Genomic DNA, 17,084 nt, shown 5'->3' on the forward strand with positions numbered 1-17,084 from the left:
ATAGAACAGATGACTTCAGATGGTGGGCCCTCTGCAGCCTATAGGCAAGAGGCTCATGACTCCTATCTTAAGACAGTGTTTATAGCTGAAAAAAAACTGAATATGTCTCTCAGAGATACTTCCAGGGATGAGAAAAAGGATTAAAGAACATATATTCCAGTTTTCCTAATATTGACCTGTAGTATCTTAGATTTTCATAATATCATATTCAGATACATTGTAGCTATCAATAAGATATGCTATCAGATATGCTATCATATATCTATGATATATGATGTCTGACTAGTTAATGTGATTTATTCTTTGACTTGATTTGAGGTAGCATCACCAGGTTGCACAACAATCATGCATGTCAATAACGGGGAACAATGATCAAAATGAGCACAAGATGGAAAATGAGATTTGATTCAATGGAAAGATATTCTGGGAAAAGAAGCTCTAATTATGCTCATTAAAATGTTATAAATTGCTCCTTGAAAGATATATCCAGAATTGTTCAATGTGTGCTTCATGTAATAAGAACCAGCTTGAGGAGGTCATTTTTGGCATTTATACATCTAAAGTTTTAAGAGGCAATAGAGGCAATATTAAATATAAATATGCACCATTTTGTGATATTAAATTCCATCGGGCAATTTTTTTAGCAATGTTTCATTTGTTGATGAAATAAGTTCAGAAACAAAAAGTTTCTTAAAATTATTAAATTAATTCTTATTCTTAAAATTAAAGTTACTAAGTCTAGATGATTTATTATGTGTCATTAAGTTGGTGTAAATTCCTAAGAATCAGATAAATTTTTCTCCATGATGAACTGTCCTTAACAGAGTCATGCAAGATTTCCAATCGTGCATTCAATGCTATTGTAACTAAGACAATTCAACTTACAGCTTGTCATCTTTTTCTTCTCGTCTTCCACCTTTGCAGCATCCTTCTGCAGAGTGCTAGGTCTTCACGTAATCTGAAGAAGCATAAATTGACCCTGGTCATTTGTGCTTTGAATGAGAAATTAGGGTGAATTGTTTGTTGACCCATTTGTATGTTTTTTTGACTGCCTAGGCGATTTTCAGAAGTCTTTTTCAACAGATAGCTATAGGTATTTTTAAAAATTAAGGTTACTTATTGCCTACAACTAGAAAGATCCATATCTTGAATATCTAGAGCATGGATCTAGAGCAAAGGCAAATTCGATTGGGTCACCTGTCGTATCATGACATATCACAATGTTTATTGCCTTTGCGGAGCCAGGATGGGTGTGGCTTGTGCATGACATCTGGCCTGCGGGCTGTCACTTTGACAGGCCTGATCTAGAGGGAGATTACTCCTAATTTTAATGGAAGATCGGTGATAGTATTTTACTACTTCTGTTTGTTGGAAATCAACAAAGAGCTCTTCTGGTCTCATTAAAACTAATAAATTTTGGAGAAATTTATCTTTAAGGAATTAGATGTATTTAATAAGATATATGATTATTTGGCATATATCTTGGCAGTTGATAATGTGTTGATAAAGAGAAAAATGTTATGCAAATAATAGACCGAAAGAAATGCGAAGGATAGTAGAATGATCACAAGAGCATAAGATGTTGAAAAAACTTTATTTTTGCTTTGTAATAATAGGTATGATAGGCAAAATGACTCAAAATGTCATTTTTATAAATCCCAATTAGCAAACAATTGTACAGTATAATCTTTTCTGTTTGGAGAATTACAGTCTTAGATTATTTTCTGAAATATGTCTCTAATGTCCTTTTACACATAACACATAACATCAATTATTTTCCACCATGTATGTATGAATATAAACTGCTACCTTACAGTAAAAATAAATGCAGTATTTTTGCATTCTTATTTTTATGGATTCTAAATTATATAACAAGGCAGAATAATGGCATTTCTTGTTTACAAACATAATAGTATATTAAAAGTTTTTAAAATTATTATTTATAGGAACCTGCCTCATCAGACTCAGATTCCTCAGCAGCAAACAGAAGGTAATTTTTATTTATTTATTAAATAAAAATAAATGAGCTAGATTATAAAGGAATGAAATTTATACAAAATGGAAATTTTATGGAGTCATACAAAATACTATGTTCCAGAAGTTCTGACAATCTGATATCAGACTAACTGTAGTTCATATTAAACAAAATTTGGAAAGAGTTGTTTCTTCCTAGTTTGGTTAAACGAAACACAAAAATGGTTTGGATGCTCTATTTCTAGAAAATAATGGGATTCAGAACAAGTCTCATGTTTTCTACTGATCTGTTGAATAACCAGTTCTAGGAGCCATCTAGGTTATTGTAGTTCACAGCGACAATAATAACAGTAATAGCAAAACTCAACATGGATGATATCTTGTTGAGTTTAGCTGTGAATATCCTTTTGTTGATTGTGGAAGTTCCAAAATATCTTTAAAGGGGAAATATATATTCAAAGACTCTAGAAATTCAACCCCAAGAGGAACTAAAATGCACATACATTGAATCACCTAAGTTGCAGGTTAACCAAAACAATCAGTACTGGTACTTTTTGTATTTTCATGTCTTGCCTGTGAACAGTAGTACATATGCATGAACACACACCTTTAATTCAATTTCAACATTACATCAGCTTATTTGAAAACCATAGGACATTAATTCACTAACTTGGAGTCCAATTTTCATGCATGAATCTATACAAGAAACAGCAGTAGCATATATTCTGAGAAACCAAAGCAAAGTATGATAGAAAAAACAATCCACTTTTTTCTTCAGCCTGGACCAGTGGTCTGCTGCTGTCAAGAGCATCATCCTTTTGAAAAGAAACCCCCGACTAGTCTAGTCAAGATCCCTCGTAGCAATTTCTTCTTTTGTTGCTCACCCTTTAGTCACCATCTGTTTAAGGATGGTTAAATCCAGAATGACTCCCTTGCTGTACCATGCACTCTGTAATGCCTGTTGATATTAACCAAAGCTCCAGCCAGATCACCTCACTCACCATCCAACTTAAACCAGGATAGAGACAAAACTATTCCCTCCTCTTCTGTTAGTCCAAACTGAAGCATTCAAGATATAACAGTTTAACACCCAAAAGACAGACAGCAAATCTAACTATATAACTGGAACAGAAGAGAACACTAAAAAGTTGTAGACTACTATAACATTTTGGACTGCATCCAGATTCAACCAGTCCTGCCCTGGATTCTGTCTGCAACAGAAGTACATGTTTCAGTTAACCAACACAGAATCCAAAATGGGCTATTAATTGCGTGAATACATTATGCAGGAGATTTTGCAGATCCTTATTACTGTATTGCAATCTTTTTTTCTTTAATTGCATAGTTCTTGGACCATCGTTCACAGAGCAGAGTGAGAAGAGATGGAGAGATTTGCATTACTGTTAATTATCAAAATGCATTTAAATGCAGTTACGTTGGCATAGATAGAATTGTGGGTTGTTTCTAATTTCTGTCTAAAAATTGCAGGCAGGCAAACAAAGTAAACTTTGAGCTATGCAGACCACAAGGAAAATGTTTTATTTTGAATCTGGAGGTTCATCTAAACCATTTCAGGTCAGGTATGACTTGGCAAAGCCAAAACCCAGAACACTTGATTTTTCAAGTATTTGGACAAAATAAAATCCAGATGGGTCTAATATTTGTGCAAATCACCCCATCTTTTGTCTCTGCATGTCCCAGTTGTCATATTCCATTCATCAACTCGTTTTTTCTGTCTGAGAGGCTGCCAATGTCTCACCAACCTCCATCCCACTAGCACCCTCACTCCTTTCAGCTGTACAGAATGTCCAATATGGCATATTCCATCAGCTCGCTCCTTCTTTCTTGATCTTCTGAATGCTTTCCCTTTTTCCCCTCCCCACATCTTATGAGCTATTATGGGATTTCTATTGGCTCTTCCCCTGGAACAAAACAGCTCTATTTCATCCTACGCGTGAAGGAAAAATCCCAATTTCAGTCTGGGAAAGCTACCTGAATCCAGCTGTGTTTCTTAAGTAAAGGATTTTTTTCCATTTTGCAAATGCTTCATAAATGGAAAAAACTAGATAGAAGGTTCATTTAAAAGAAGAAATTGAGAGCAGCATTTTAAAAAGTAATTTATGCTAAGCTTTTATGTAGTATTATCCATTTCATGCAGCCTATGTGCTTGGTAGCTGTCAGTGTTGGATACTTCATATAGCTGATATATAAGAGATAAGCCTAAAAATCTATGCTACTGTAAAGCGTTCATCAGTCTTCAAGGTGCCACAACACACTAGTTTTGGCTGTAAAAAACTTTTAAGGCCATCTCTCTGGAAAATTATGATAGGAATTCATTTAAGTGGGAGATCTGTATTCAATTTACTTGTTACTTTTATTGCTGCTTTCGGGGATTAAAGGAGAATTTCGCATGACAACATTTCAAAGATTGGAGGCAAGTATTACATTAGTATTGCTTTTTTTCTATCTGGTGATAAACAATGATAAAAGAAGAATCTAAGCTCTCCTTTATTGCTAATCAAGTTTCCAGCAGTTGCAGGCAGCATGACCTGTAATAAGAGGTGCTGGGAGTCATAGTTCAAGAACACCTGAAGAACTACAAATTCTGTCCTCCAGTTTATTTTGTCACTGTTTTAACTTTATGCAGAACAAGTTCAATATATAAGTATCTTTTAAATCTGGTCTAGATTCATCACAATTATCCTATAATTTAAAACTATATTAACTTCTGAAATCTAATACACTTATGAATTGTCATTTCCAGGTAAATGGTATCCCTGAGGAAAGAAAATTTACAGAAGCAATTAATTTGTAATTAAATCAAACTCCAATACAAGATTTCATTTCCTTATTTGCTCTATTGACACATGAATGTTTCTAATGCATGCCTAAGAGAATATTCTGATGTCAAATAATATCATTTCCATATTGTTACATGTACTGTATCTTTTTATACTGGGTATTTTCAACAAATTTGTAAAATACTAATTTTCGTATGTTAATTAAATCATTTATACAGTACTCAGCTATTATTTCAACTAGATAATTGTTAAAGTATTCTTCTTTTATACTATGTTAACAATGTTCAGTATTCATGTTAAGGTTTTGTTTTGTTAGAAAACTAAAAAGTGAAGTTAAAGCATGTTGCATTTTAATTTAATGCAGTCATTTTGCAGGACGTTTTTAACTAGCATAATTCTTTTTCTGCCATGTTTCGTATATAGAAATTGTTAAATCAGAAAGTTACCAATACTAGATATTGCTAATTAAGAATATATTCTATTCTTAGCACTAATCTTGATTTCCTCTGTACTATTATTCCATACTGTATTTTTAGAATGAAAATGCATTTAGCATTATTTTTCATTACTCCAGCTACATCTAGTTTTAATAAAGTTTTTAAATTGCAATTTGCTAAATATTTCTAATTCCTAATGACCTCTCCCCAAATGAAAAAATATTAGTCTTCTGTTGCATATTCTAAATAAATTGAACCAAGATTCTGACTATTGAACAAATTTTGTCCAATAAGATACTGATGGTGCTGCCCCTGAGCACCTATTCTCATCCACACAAAACAATGAAGTCCCACTTTTAAACCTCATGACATCTTACAAAATCTTTTTGCATAATGCACAGAACTTGCCTTACTGTCATGTAGTTTCTTCATCAAATTTTAGAGATATTCTTTCATATTCAATTGTTGCAATTTCCAAATATTAACTGAAGAGGCATCTAATTGCTAAACAAATTTGATCTGCTGAGTAAAGGATTCTGGAATAGTTGAATTATTATTCCAAAAATTACTGGTGAATGGTGAGAGAACTCTCTTGCATTCCTTGAGAATGCAGTGATGAAAAAGTGTTGTTGAAAATTTGCAAATAGAAGGGAGACGCAAATAATAAAATGAAGGAAAATATAATACCCCTGCTGATGGATCAAGAAATGAAGATCCACAACTGATATATACACTGTTATTTATTTTATTTTATTTAATTATTAAATTTGTTTGCGACACATCTCACTGCAATATGTTCTGGATTTTTTAACATTTTTGCAATGTTAAAAAAATAATACAAAAAACATGAATATAATAAAGCACTATACAATTTCAAATTATCAACTATAACTAAAAGATGGAGGGAGTAGGATGAGCAAAGGGCATTGGTAGGGTCTGTTAATCTATCAATCACATCCCACATGATAGTCCCCCATTGCAATCTCCTGGGGAAACTGGCAGAGTCAGTTTTCAAGATCTTGGCATCCCAGAATGCCTGAAGATTCCTAATTCCTTTAACCAAGCAATTGACCTCAACATACTGACTTGGCAGCCATTTTAGCCATCATCCTGTGACGAATTTTACTACGGATTATTTTATTGTTAACAACCACACAAAACTGACCAATGGAGACATCATAAAATTTGTGATGATAAAACTACTATTCACTCTGTCTTATGATCTGGGCAAGTTGCCTGAAGATTTGTTGAAGAATGTGAAAAATCCTTTATTCTTTGTTAAAGAAGGGTTTAGATTCTAAAACAGTTATCAGTGGGTGAAAGCAGAGCTATTTTTCCAAGTTGCTGTAGGAATGTAGTTTAATTACATAAAACTTTAAATAGCCATTTAATTTTTCAACCAAATTTAAGCAACAAAGTTTTGCACAATTTGTGTTTGTATAACACTTTGCACAATCACCATTCTTACTCCTATAGCTATGAGAAAAAAACCCAAAGGATAATTGAAACATTGTATCAAAACAGTTTTTTTTCTCTACCTAATTTTTCTATGAAGGGATTGTAATTCAAGGTCATTTTCCTTTTCCACAAATCTGAGACAGTAATTTTAAATGATACACAGCAAAATAACTATTAGGTCCTATTTTTTTACTGGAGCCTTTTATGAAAGGATTTATTTATAACAATATTTTTGCAATATTTTATATAAGAATTGTACAAGTAATATTGTAGTGTTTTCATGTATTTTATGTCAGATGATAAGCCAGAGATGTTTAAAAGACTTCAGAAAGGTGTTTTTTTAAAAAAAGACACACATACACATAACACTCCTTTACTTAATTGATGCTCCTTTAGTACAAAAATAAGCACACCACATTTATTTAAACCTTAAATTACTTCATTTTTTTCACATAACTTTGAAATATATTCTTTAAAAAATATATAGCAAACAAGTGCAATATTTCAAACTTAAAAAATAATCTTTAACCAAACCTGTACAACAGATAAATAAAATATCTATATACTCAGATTATAACAACAAAACACTTCCATCCTAACATAAATTCTCACTGGATCTCATTTGTACATTCAACTCCTGACTTGCCAGCCTATCCATGTTAAACAAAACTGAAGGGAAAAAATGCAAATAATTAATGGTAAAACAGAACTTTTCACACCTTATGAAATAAATGAACACAGGACTTAGACAAGAAGCTAATGTAACAAACATTTAACAGTTTGAAACCTATTTTTCCCATTATTATTTAGTGGGATTTCCTCTTCTTTCCCATTGTTTAGTATAATCTATTACAACGGGAATTACGAGTTTCTAATTCCATACATCAAAACACATTAATAAATAAAAAGCCCTATAATTGTACATATGCATAGAAAACAATACTGTCTATTCATTCTTCAAGTGCTAAAACTGGATGCAACATGCAGACATATTAGGGACATGTTGCAACTGATATCAAAGCTAAGTCCCCAATTAACATACCATAAACATACCTCCCAACGTGTCACTTTACCCCCAAAAGATAGACATTTCTTTGTTCAGCAACTTTTCCCAAGCACCTCAAAATGCTTTTTAGTTTTCAATGCAAAATAAATTATGTAGATTACACACACTATTTCACCACAAGTCTCCGGTTCCCAAACTTAGTGCTGAAAATTCTGAATGAAATTTTAATGTGAATATGCATCTTAGAATCTACATATTCCATACAAATGTTAGTATACTGGATAATACTTATATTTTGACTACAAATGCCCAGGAATACACTCCAAATTGCCAGAATTAAAATATTAGAATTGGCATGTTCCACTTAAATTTTTCAGATTAAGTCAAATTTCCTTCAAATTCAATTACTGTATATTTAACATCTGTATAGCATGCTTGTGAATAGGAACAGAAATACTACTGAGAATGTAACTAATTATTAATGGAATTTGAAGGGCATATGCAAACCATAAGCATTTTATATTTTAAAACTTTGTAATATTATTCCTGAACTACCTATTTTGCATGGGATTGTGCATGATCAATTTCAAAAAGAAACTGCAACCGCTTTATAGCCCTTTTAAAACAGTGATTGGTAAAATAGCTTTGAAATTCCTATATTTGAGGAGGTAATTTTTTTGTCCTTCTCATGCAGTCCATGCAAATTCTGAAAAGAAAAAAAAAAACTTTCTCCCAAGCCAAAAAGTAATTCTTACAGAAATCACAGAGCAATCACAGCTAAATGCCCAACTTCTTTGCAGAAGTGTGTCAGATAAAAACTTCTCTGGTTCCAATAAAATTATTTTCATGAAAAGAAGAAAAAACTAATTCAATGGTATACCAGAAAGGAGAATTCAGAAGAAAATCACAGGAAATATTAAATTTCCAATTAACGTTTGAAATTAAAGAGACTTGAAAATACTGATTAAAAATAAATAGTGAAAGAAAAATAAGACTGCTCAAAATATTCAAAGTAAACATCAACTATTAAACTCAGAGAAATTGCTGAAGATCTAGTGAACTGAAATGCAGTTTGTAAACATTATTATATTTCAGTGTCTTTTTATCCCTCAGTTCTTGAGAAGTTCCCCAGAAATAATACATGTACCCAGAAACTTAAAATAAATCACTACAGACATTTTGTTCCCAGATGCTATGCAGTACTGTTGAAGCCTAATAGTCTTCAATGATTTCTCTATGTGGTTCCAGGAATTCAAAATGCTATCAAGAGGTGGGTTATGTAATTTGTTGCAGCATAAGCAGTTTTGCTTTTCCATGCAGTGGATGTAAATAATTATTAATCATTTTAAGAAATGCTTCCAGAAAAAGTCTTAAATGCCTCTAGCTGAGCTGATTTTGCTCAATTGTTACATTAATTTTAGAAAGGTTTGTAAACAGAATAATCATCCAGCAGAAAAATCAATTTTTTCTCCCCGTACAGTTGTATATAATGCACTCCTATTTTCTTGAACGGCTGTTATCCTTAGGCAACATATACATGTTTAGTGTACTTCTTATGTTTCTTTTTCTTGTGCTCCTCAGGAACAGGAGCAAAATTGAGGGAGTATGTAATTCCTGCTGATTATCATTTGATTCAGGAGGTATAAAATGAAGCTAAAGCAATGACTGAAGGATTTTGTGGAAGTTAACATCTTCACTGTTTTTGAAAAGATGATAAAAAGAGAAATCCGGAGAAAAACACACATGCCCATATTAACCTTTTCAGCAGCATTACATTATCTTTTGGAACAACAATCTGTGCAAGATCATTTGTAATCTGGGAAATCTCATGAGCCACACAGACAAATATAAAAGTGCTGACAATAATATTGAGCATGGGGGTTCCTGGAATAAGGACCAAGATTCCCTTTGTATCTGCTGCTAGCCAGATGTGATACTGACAGATGAAGAGCTGGAAAGAAAATATAACAATAATTAGAACTATGTGATACCATAAGACATTTGAACACATGGACTGTTACCACATATTCTAAGCTTAGTGGAAACAGATTATGTCTACAACAGTAATGCACCATCTCTACCCCACCAACTGATGAAAAAGCAAACTCCCTCTAGTAAGGGTTGGTGACTTTTATTCAAGTGGGAATCCAAGTTGCTTTCTTTATCCACAATGAATATCAAATCTGAATTCTTTTGTACAAATGGGTAAAAATCACAATTAATTTTACCACTGCGTGGTGGTGCAGTACTTAAGAGTGCAGTATTATAGGCTAACTCTGCTGATTGCCAGAAGTTCGATCTTGATCAGCTCAAGGTTGACTCAGCCTTCCATCTTTCCGAGGTTGGTAAAATGAGGACCCAGACTATTGGGGCCAATATGCTGACTCTAAATCACTTAGAGAGAGCTGTGAAGCACTGTGAAGCAATGTAAGTGCTATTGCTTTTGCTATATATTAGTTGTATCAAGGCAACCCAATAACGTTCTCTTCTATTTTTCCCACATAAATCATGTGGTGACGTTTGTTGCAATGACAGAATGAAACACCAGCCAAGTCATTCGGGAGGCTTGGATGCCTAAGAGTAGATTTTAATATAAGTTTCCTAGTGGTACTCATGTTAAACTGCTACAAGACACTCTTTTCAAAACTGTCCATATTTGTGTAATTGTCCATGTGGGTCACAAGGCTTCATTTTTACAAAAAAAATATCAGGGGTCAAAACTATGGGATGAGAGGCGAGGTAAAACATAATTTTCATTTAACTCTAACTTTACTTCATTTTGCATCACATTAAAAATTACAATCCATGAGTAGTAACATATTTTTTGCTCCATAAGATTTACTTTTTGTCTCCCCAAAGTGGATGAAAATGTCTGTGTGTCTTATGGAATGAATATTGCTGAAGCCTCACCCATCCATCAGCCCCACCCTTTGGCCATTTTCCGCCTCACGCCCCATTTTCAGCTTCCGCACACCCCTTTTTGGCCTCTGTGCCTGTCTGCTGCCTCCTTCTGGCTATTGCTGCTGCCTATCGGCAGTTGGATCAGCCTCCCATAATACTGATCAACTGTTCCAGGCGGCAGGGATCAATAGGCGGTGGGGCCAACAGGCAGCAGCGATCCCTGCCATTTGGAAGAGCTGATCGGCAGTATTCTGGGAGGTTGATAGGCAGTGGTGGCGATAGCTGGGTAACACTGGCGAAGGCTCCAGTGTTCCCTGGAGGAGGCAGCAAACACAGAGGAGGCAGCAATAGTGCCATTTCTGGTTGGACAGCCCGCTGATTGGCTGGAATATGGAAGGCCGGGGTCCAACTGTCACTTAGCTGACCAGTGGTGGTGGAATGGAGCAGAGCCCTGACAAGCCACATGCTGGGGCTGAATGACAGAGGCAGATTTTTTGTTTTCTTGTTTTCCTCCCCAAAAGCTAGGTGCGTCTTATGTTCTGGAGCGTCTTATAGAGCAAAAAATACGGAATTTTAAAGATTTTGGAGGGCTCATATGCTTGCTATATGATGCTATATTAATGAATTCTTATTACACTCACTTTAGAAATTTCAGTTTTAAAACTAGAACTGTGATGCTACTTGCCTCAAGAGAAATTCTGCCAAACCATGCAAAAAATGAACTGTATACTGAACGAGCATAGCCAGGTATATTCCTAATTAGGATGAAAGCTAAAATCTGAAAGACAAAAACCAAGTACCATATAAAAATATAGTCTGCTTATGCTATGCATTTAGGTTACACAACCTATGGCCATGGTGGCAAAGCTATGGCACGTGTGCCGGAAGTGACACGCAGAGCCATTACTGCTGGCAAGCGAGCTCTCGCCCAGAAAAGGTCTACTATGCAGGCGTGCGCACCGCCTGCCAGCTGATTGCACAGAAGCACGTGGCATGTGTGTGGGAGATCGTGCACGCATATGCAGAAGCACGCAGTGCGGATTGCATGGGTTGCGCATGCGCAGGGAGCATGGGGGGTCCCTGCGCGCATTGCCTTCTGAGTGATGGCACGCAAGCATGAGCAGACAAGCGTGCACGCAATTATCGGCACGGGAGCCCAAAAAGGCTAGCCACCACTGACCTATGGTATAAGAAATTCAAATTCTGTTAACATGAAAATTATCAAGGAATAACCAAAAAGCTAAATTTTATCATATAAAAAATGACAACCTACACTTGAATAACTTTACAAATACTTCCTCAAAAATGAAGATCTATTAGTCATAAGTTGAGTTACAACAAATTGCTGACCTAAGTTTAGGCCATAGTGAATTCAGCACACAGTGAGCAATTCCTGCTCCAAGGGTCGCATATATTGCTAAGTATTAAAGGATTGCAAGTGTCTATATGGTTATCATGCAATAGTAGAGTGCATACAATAGTTTGTTGAGGCTTTCATATGATACAAAAAAGAAATTTGGAACAAAGATTTACTAGAGATGCTGAAGAATCCTATTCCAATGTCTACCAGGCTTAATTTGAAAGAAAAAAAAAGTCTTAAATCCAAAATATTTTTCTGTACAGTTGTGAGGAGACTGAACGCTGGGATATGCACTTTTTCATTTTACTCCCAAAATATTTAATTTAGCCCCTGGAATGGATGTGATTTGTGCTTTTCCAAAAGTACATTCATCACAGATGGTATTCCAAAAGATTATTTTGCAGGGCAAAATGAAGAATGTCAAAAATGCTCATACTGACATACTCTTAGGAATAAATATAAAATTTCATGAGAAAACACTGAATATTCCACTGCTAAAATACCCCATTTTTCACATCTCTGATTAGAAATATTTAAGTGGTAGAATCCATAATTTATGTCTAATGAAAGTAAAATTAACCAGGAATGTCTGTTATAAAATGTACAACAGCTGTATACTCCACTGAAGTGGTACCCAACCTTTCTGGCTCCATAGCAGCGGCGGTGGAGAGGCAGGTTTTACACATGCAACCTAGCTCCTGTGAATGCACAAATAAAGTTTTGTGTGCTCGCCCGTCATTTGAATGGCCTGGTTCCCAATGGGCAGCCTGAGGGTTAGGAACTCCTGCTTCACTGATCAACAAAATGCTTAATTATTGCGGTAATTAATTTGACTCTGCTCTCCTTAGAAATACCAGTTCAAAATTGCTTTACAAAATATAATACTTTATACTTTATTAGCTATGTGTCAATTTAATCATCGACATGGCAGATAATATAATTACCTGCACAACTGAAACAGAAGGATGCATTTCATTGCATTCAGTTTTATTCTTACAGCTACTTGCCCAGATGGAATATGTCTACAAATATAAAGCAAAGTTATGAGCCAAATAAAGCAACTATTTATGAAAACAGATATTGCATTCACCCATAAGATAAATATCCATGTAATCATTCAAATTTAAAACTCGTCCCTTTTCAGACTAGTATATATAGATGTCTATTCTTGATCACATGTCACTTAAGCGTCTAATTTAATAAAAATTGTATTTAGCCATTGCAGTTTAAAAACTTACCAGAAAAAACACTACTGAAATAAATAAGAAAATATTTGAAACTTTGGTAGGAAAGAGTGGCTCTCCCTTTCCTTCTGAGAGAACCTGTCGTTTCTGAAAAGTTAGATAAATAAAAGCAAACAACATTCCATGGAAAACAACCTGTAAGAGAAAAGAATATTGCTTTATCTCAGCATTTAGCAAATATTAATTTAACATTATAGTTGGAACATTAAATTTCTGTTCCCCTTTTAAAATTTTATTTTGCTTTGAAGCTGAAATTATAATTCAAACGTAATTTTCAGCAATGAGAGCATAGCTATAGTCAGATCACATAAAAATACTTATGAAAAATTTAAAAAATACATACGTATCGATCTAATTTCCATCTAAACCACCATTCATAGATGCTCCCATTTAGTTCAAAAAACATGGACAATGGCCATATAGAAAAAACCTTTTCAAACAGATCCTGTAAGAAACAAACATATATGTACACAACAGCTATGTTAGAGTACTAGGTCCTCTGATACAAATACTCAATTTCTGGGAGTAGAAATATATTTGGATGAAAATACAAAATTCTATAGTTCATCATGCAGTTGATAAAAAATCCACACATCCATTCAGATTTTCAGGATGTAAAAAAATAAGATGAAGATAAATCACTTCATATTTTCCTCACCTTTAATATAACATGTAAGCTGCACAATTCAATTAAAAAATATTGGATTTAAATCTTTTTTAGTGTGAAAGATAATAAAAACATAAAATAACCTGGTTGCATAAGTGTGCACACTCTTAAACTAATACTTTGTTGAAACTTTTGATTTTATGACAGCATTCAGACTTTTGGGGTAAGAGCCTATCACCATGGCACATTTTGATCTTTGCCTACACTTCCTTGCAAAAGTGCTCCAAATCTGTCAGACTGAGAGGGCATCTCTTGGGCATAGCCGTCTTCAGGTCACTCCATATATTTTCAATTGGTTCCAGGTCTGGGTTCTGCCCAGACAACTCCAAAACCTTGATCTTCATCTAGTGAAGCCATTCCTTCCTTAATCTGGAGGTATACTTTGAATCACCATGTTGAAAGATGAAATCCCTCTTCGTCTTCAGCATTTTAGCTGAAGCCTGAAGATTTGGACAAAATTAATTGATATTTGGAACTGGGTATAATTCTGCCCACCTTGACTAAAGTCAGCTCCAGCTGAAGAAAAGCACTGCAATCACTATGCTTCACTTATTTTTTTACATCTCATAAATCTGGCATTTTAACAGGGATGTGCAGACATTTTATATCCACTATATATGAAAAGAAAACATCCTGAAAATATAGTTAATCTGATTATTTAATAATAGGAAAAAGTTATTTAGCATCAGACTCCATCTGGCATATGTTAACATTTTCTTTAGCAAAACATTACATTCATGAAGCATTATACTCCATTAAGATCTTATGCTAGAGAAAAAACTTGTTTTATTCCTTAACACCTTTTATTCCTAAATATTTGCAAAATGAAATAATTTCATATTTCAATATAATGGGCAAATATATTAATTCATTCACTTCCCAAGTCTTAATATAATTACATAGTAATTATTAGTACAATAATTGCTTCTTTGAAAAGGAAATAGTATTTTAAGATTAATCATAGAGTGTGCATTTTTATAAGGCTGAATTCCCCATGTCCTCAATAGCCTGCAGACCTTTGCCTATTCAAGAGTATATTTACTGTACTAAAAATCTTCAGGATGATTAATAAAAAGGCTAATTATAAAGTTGAATGCTAAAAAATATGGAAATATAGTATATTTTTTTATATTTATATATATACATTTATAGTATATTTATTTATATACAGGAGCCTCTGTGGCGCAGTGGTTAGAGTGCAGTATTGCAAGCTACTTCTGCAGCCAGCTGCCTACAATTTGGCAATTCAAATCCCATCAAGGCTCAAGGTTGACTCAGCCTTCCATCCTTCCGAGGTGGGTAAAATGAGGACCCAGATTGTTGGGGTCAATATGTTGACTCTGTAAACCGCTTAGAGAGGGCTGTAAAGCACTATAAAGCGGTATATAAGTCTAAGTACTATTGCTATATAGCCAGCAACATTTGCAAACCATGTCATCAAAAGGATATACTTGCAGTGATGTAATCATACAAGTTTCATCATGTATATTCCCTGCTCTCAACAGACATCCATCTGTGTATAGATTTATATTACAGGTAATCCTTGACTTATGACTTCAACTGAGCCCAAAATTTCTGTTGCTAAGTGAGACATTTGTTGTGAATTTTGCCCCATTTTATGACCTTTCTTGCTACAGTTGTTAAGTGAATCACTGCAGTTGTTAAATTAGTAACACCATTGTTGAGTGAATTTAGCTCTCCCATTGATTTTGCTTGTCAGAAAGTGGGTAAAGGTGATCACATTATCTTGAGATACTATAACTGTCATAAATATGAATCAGTTTCCAAGTATTTGAATTTTGATCATGTAACCATCGGGATACTACATTAGTCGTGAATGAAAAAAGTCATGTCATTTTTTCAGCATCGTTATAATTCTGAACAATCACGAAATGAACTACTGTAAGAGAACTATTTGTAATATGTCTCCATGGACATCCATATCTGTATATAAAATTCCTATTGCACATATCTACAAATAGTACAGCATTTGGTAAATAGCAATGTATGCATGCATAAGTAAATTATTATATATAACAACGCAACATATAAGCATGCGTCTCAAACATGAAAAATATAAACAACTCATTCTTCAGCTGTGTTTCCATAAGTGTCCATTTTTATTACAAAAACTTTCTCATTTTTTTATAGTTTATTTTGTTAAATAAACTATACACAATTTTAAACATTTGTGAACCTTTCTAAAAATATTTTTTGGATAAATATCTCTTTTCCTGACAAGTCCTAAAACTACATAAAGAGAACTCAATTAAATAAATGGGTCAAAATTATACTTGTTTATATAGGGCATATAAAGAATAGATCATTTTGAGTCACATTTATCCAGAAATATTGAAAAATTCAGTACGATTCACAAGACCATAAGCTCCATGATATGCTTTTGTTTGTGGTGGTTTGGCAATTCTTGTAGTTTGTTTCAGAATGTGCTTTGTTTGTTTGCTTGTATGTGTACACGAACACACATATCCTTAATAAAACATCCAAGTATTCTTTTCCTTGACTTCTCTTTAGAACATTTTTTGTTCCTAATATTCTACCACCATGTTTACTAATAGTAAATGCAGAAAAATAAAAACATAAAAGCTTTTAAATAACTAACGCCCTCTCTCTATAATTAAAGAGCATAGACTAATGTGCATTTTGAATACAGATGCATTGTCTTTGGACTGTCAGGCATTTCAACACCCAATTTATCAGAAAACAATTAATGCATTACCACAGATCTAAAAGCATGTTAATTGTTTTCAACGAAAATACCCTGTTCTTTTCAGACACATTAGATTTTTACCTTGCCTGTTCCAACATTGTGAATGCTTTCTCTTAAGTGTTAATTCTAGCTTGAATTTGTATTCTACCACACTTAAAGTACAATACAAACCTCAGAGTATGCTAAAAAATAAATGCAGACGAACAGGAATCCTAATTTTAACAGCAAGCTAGAATGCCAGAAGAAACTACCTGTAGAAAAGCAACAAAGAAGAGAAATTGTTATTCATTTTTAGAAAATTCTAAAAATTCTGTATTATTTTTAATACAGTAAACACATTGTGTAAATTCCGTGAATAGGTCAGTACACTGAATGACTACTTGGTAGGATTTGGACAACCATATACTGAGCTGCAAGAGAGTACTGTGTGAATGCTTTGTCCTTTCTAGTGCATCATCTCTATGTCAGAGCCCCCAATCTTTCCCTCCAGACATTCCCTTCAGCCATC

At 34.0% G+C, this 17,084-nt stretch overlaps 2 protein-coding genes across 10 annotated transcripts in view; one reads left to right on the top strand and one right to left on the bottom strand.

Moving 5' to 3' along the window:
* SGCE (sarcoglycan epsilon) overlaps positions 1-5,382 on the top strand; it is a 52,109-nt gene extending 46,727 nt beyond the window's left edge. For 3 of the 5 annotated variants that reach the window (XM_087947710.1, XM_026675671.2, XM_026675670.2), the window contains 2 exons: positions 1,947-1,990; positions 4,739-5,382. In XM_087947710.1, coding sequence (XP_087803836.1) covers positions 1,947-1,990; positions 4,739-4,755 — 61 coding nt within the window. In that variant the 3' untranslated portion in view covers positions 4,756-5,382. Of the gene's footprint in view, positions 1-1,946; positions 1,991-4,373; positions 4,409-4,738 lie in introns of all 5 variants that reach the window. The other 2 variants (XM_087947708.1, XM_087947709.1) reach the window with 1 other exon arrangement.
* A 1,647-nt stretch (positions 5,383-7,029) lies between these two features.
* Positions 7,030-17,084, bottom strand: part of CASD1 (CAS1 domain sialic acid O acetyltransferase 1) — a 46,917-nt gene continuing 36,862 nt past the window's right edge. For 2 of the 5 annotated variants that reach the window (XM_026675673.2, XM_026675675.2), the window contains exons 13-18: positions 16,748-16,827; positions 13,525-13,626; positions 13,176-13,316; positions 12,882-12,959; positions 11,263-11,355; positions 7,030-9,627 (exon numbers count right to left, since the gene is read on the bottom strand). In XM_026675673.2, coding sequence (XP_026531458.1) covers positions 9,370-9,627; positions 11,263-11,355; positions 12,882-12,959; positions 13,176-13,316; positions 13,525-13,626; positions 16,748-16,827 — 752 coding nt within the window. In that variant the 3' untranslated portion in view covers positions 7,030-9,369. The remainder of the gene's footprint in view (positions 9,628-11,262; positions 11,356-12,881; positions 12,960-13,175; positions 13,317-13,524; positions 13,627-16,747; positions 16,828-17,084) is intronic. The other 3 variants (XM_087947706.1, XM_087947707.1, XM_087947705.1) reach the window with 2 other exon arrangements.

The sequence above is a fragment of the Notechis scutatus genome, chromosome Z (genome assembly GCF_049901735.1).
Source record: "Notechis scutatus isolate UNSWTSFEM ecotype Mainland chromosome Z, rNotScu1.2, whole genome shotgun sequence".
Classification (NCBI taxonomy): Eukaryota; Metazoa; Chordata; class Lepidosauria; order Squamata; family Elapidae; genus Notechis; species Notechis scutatus.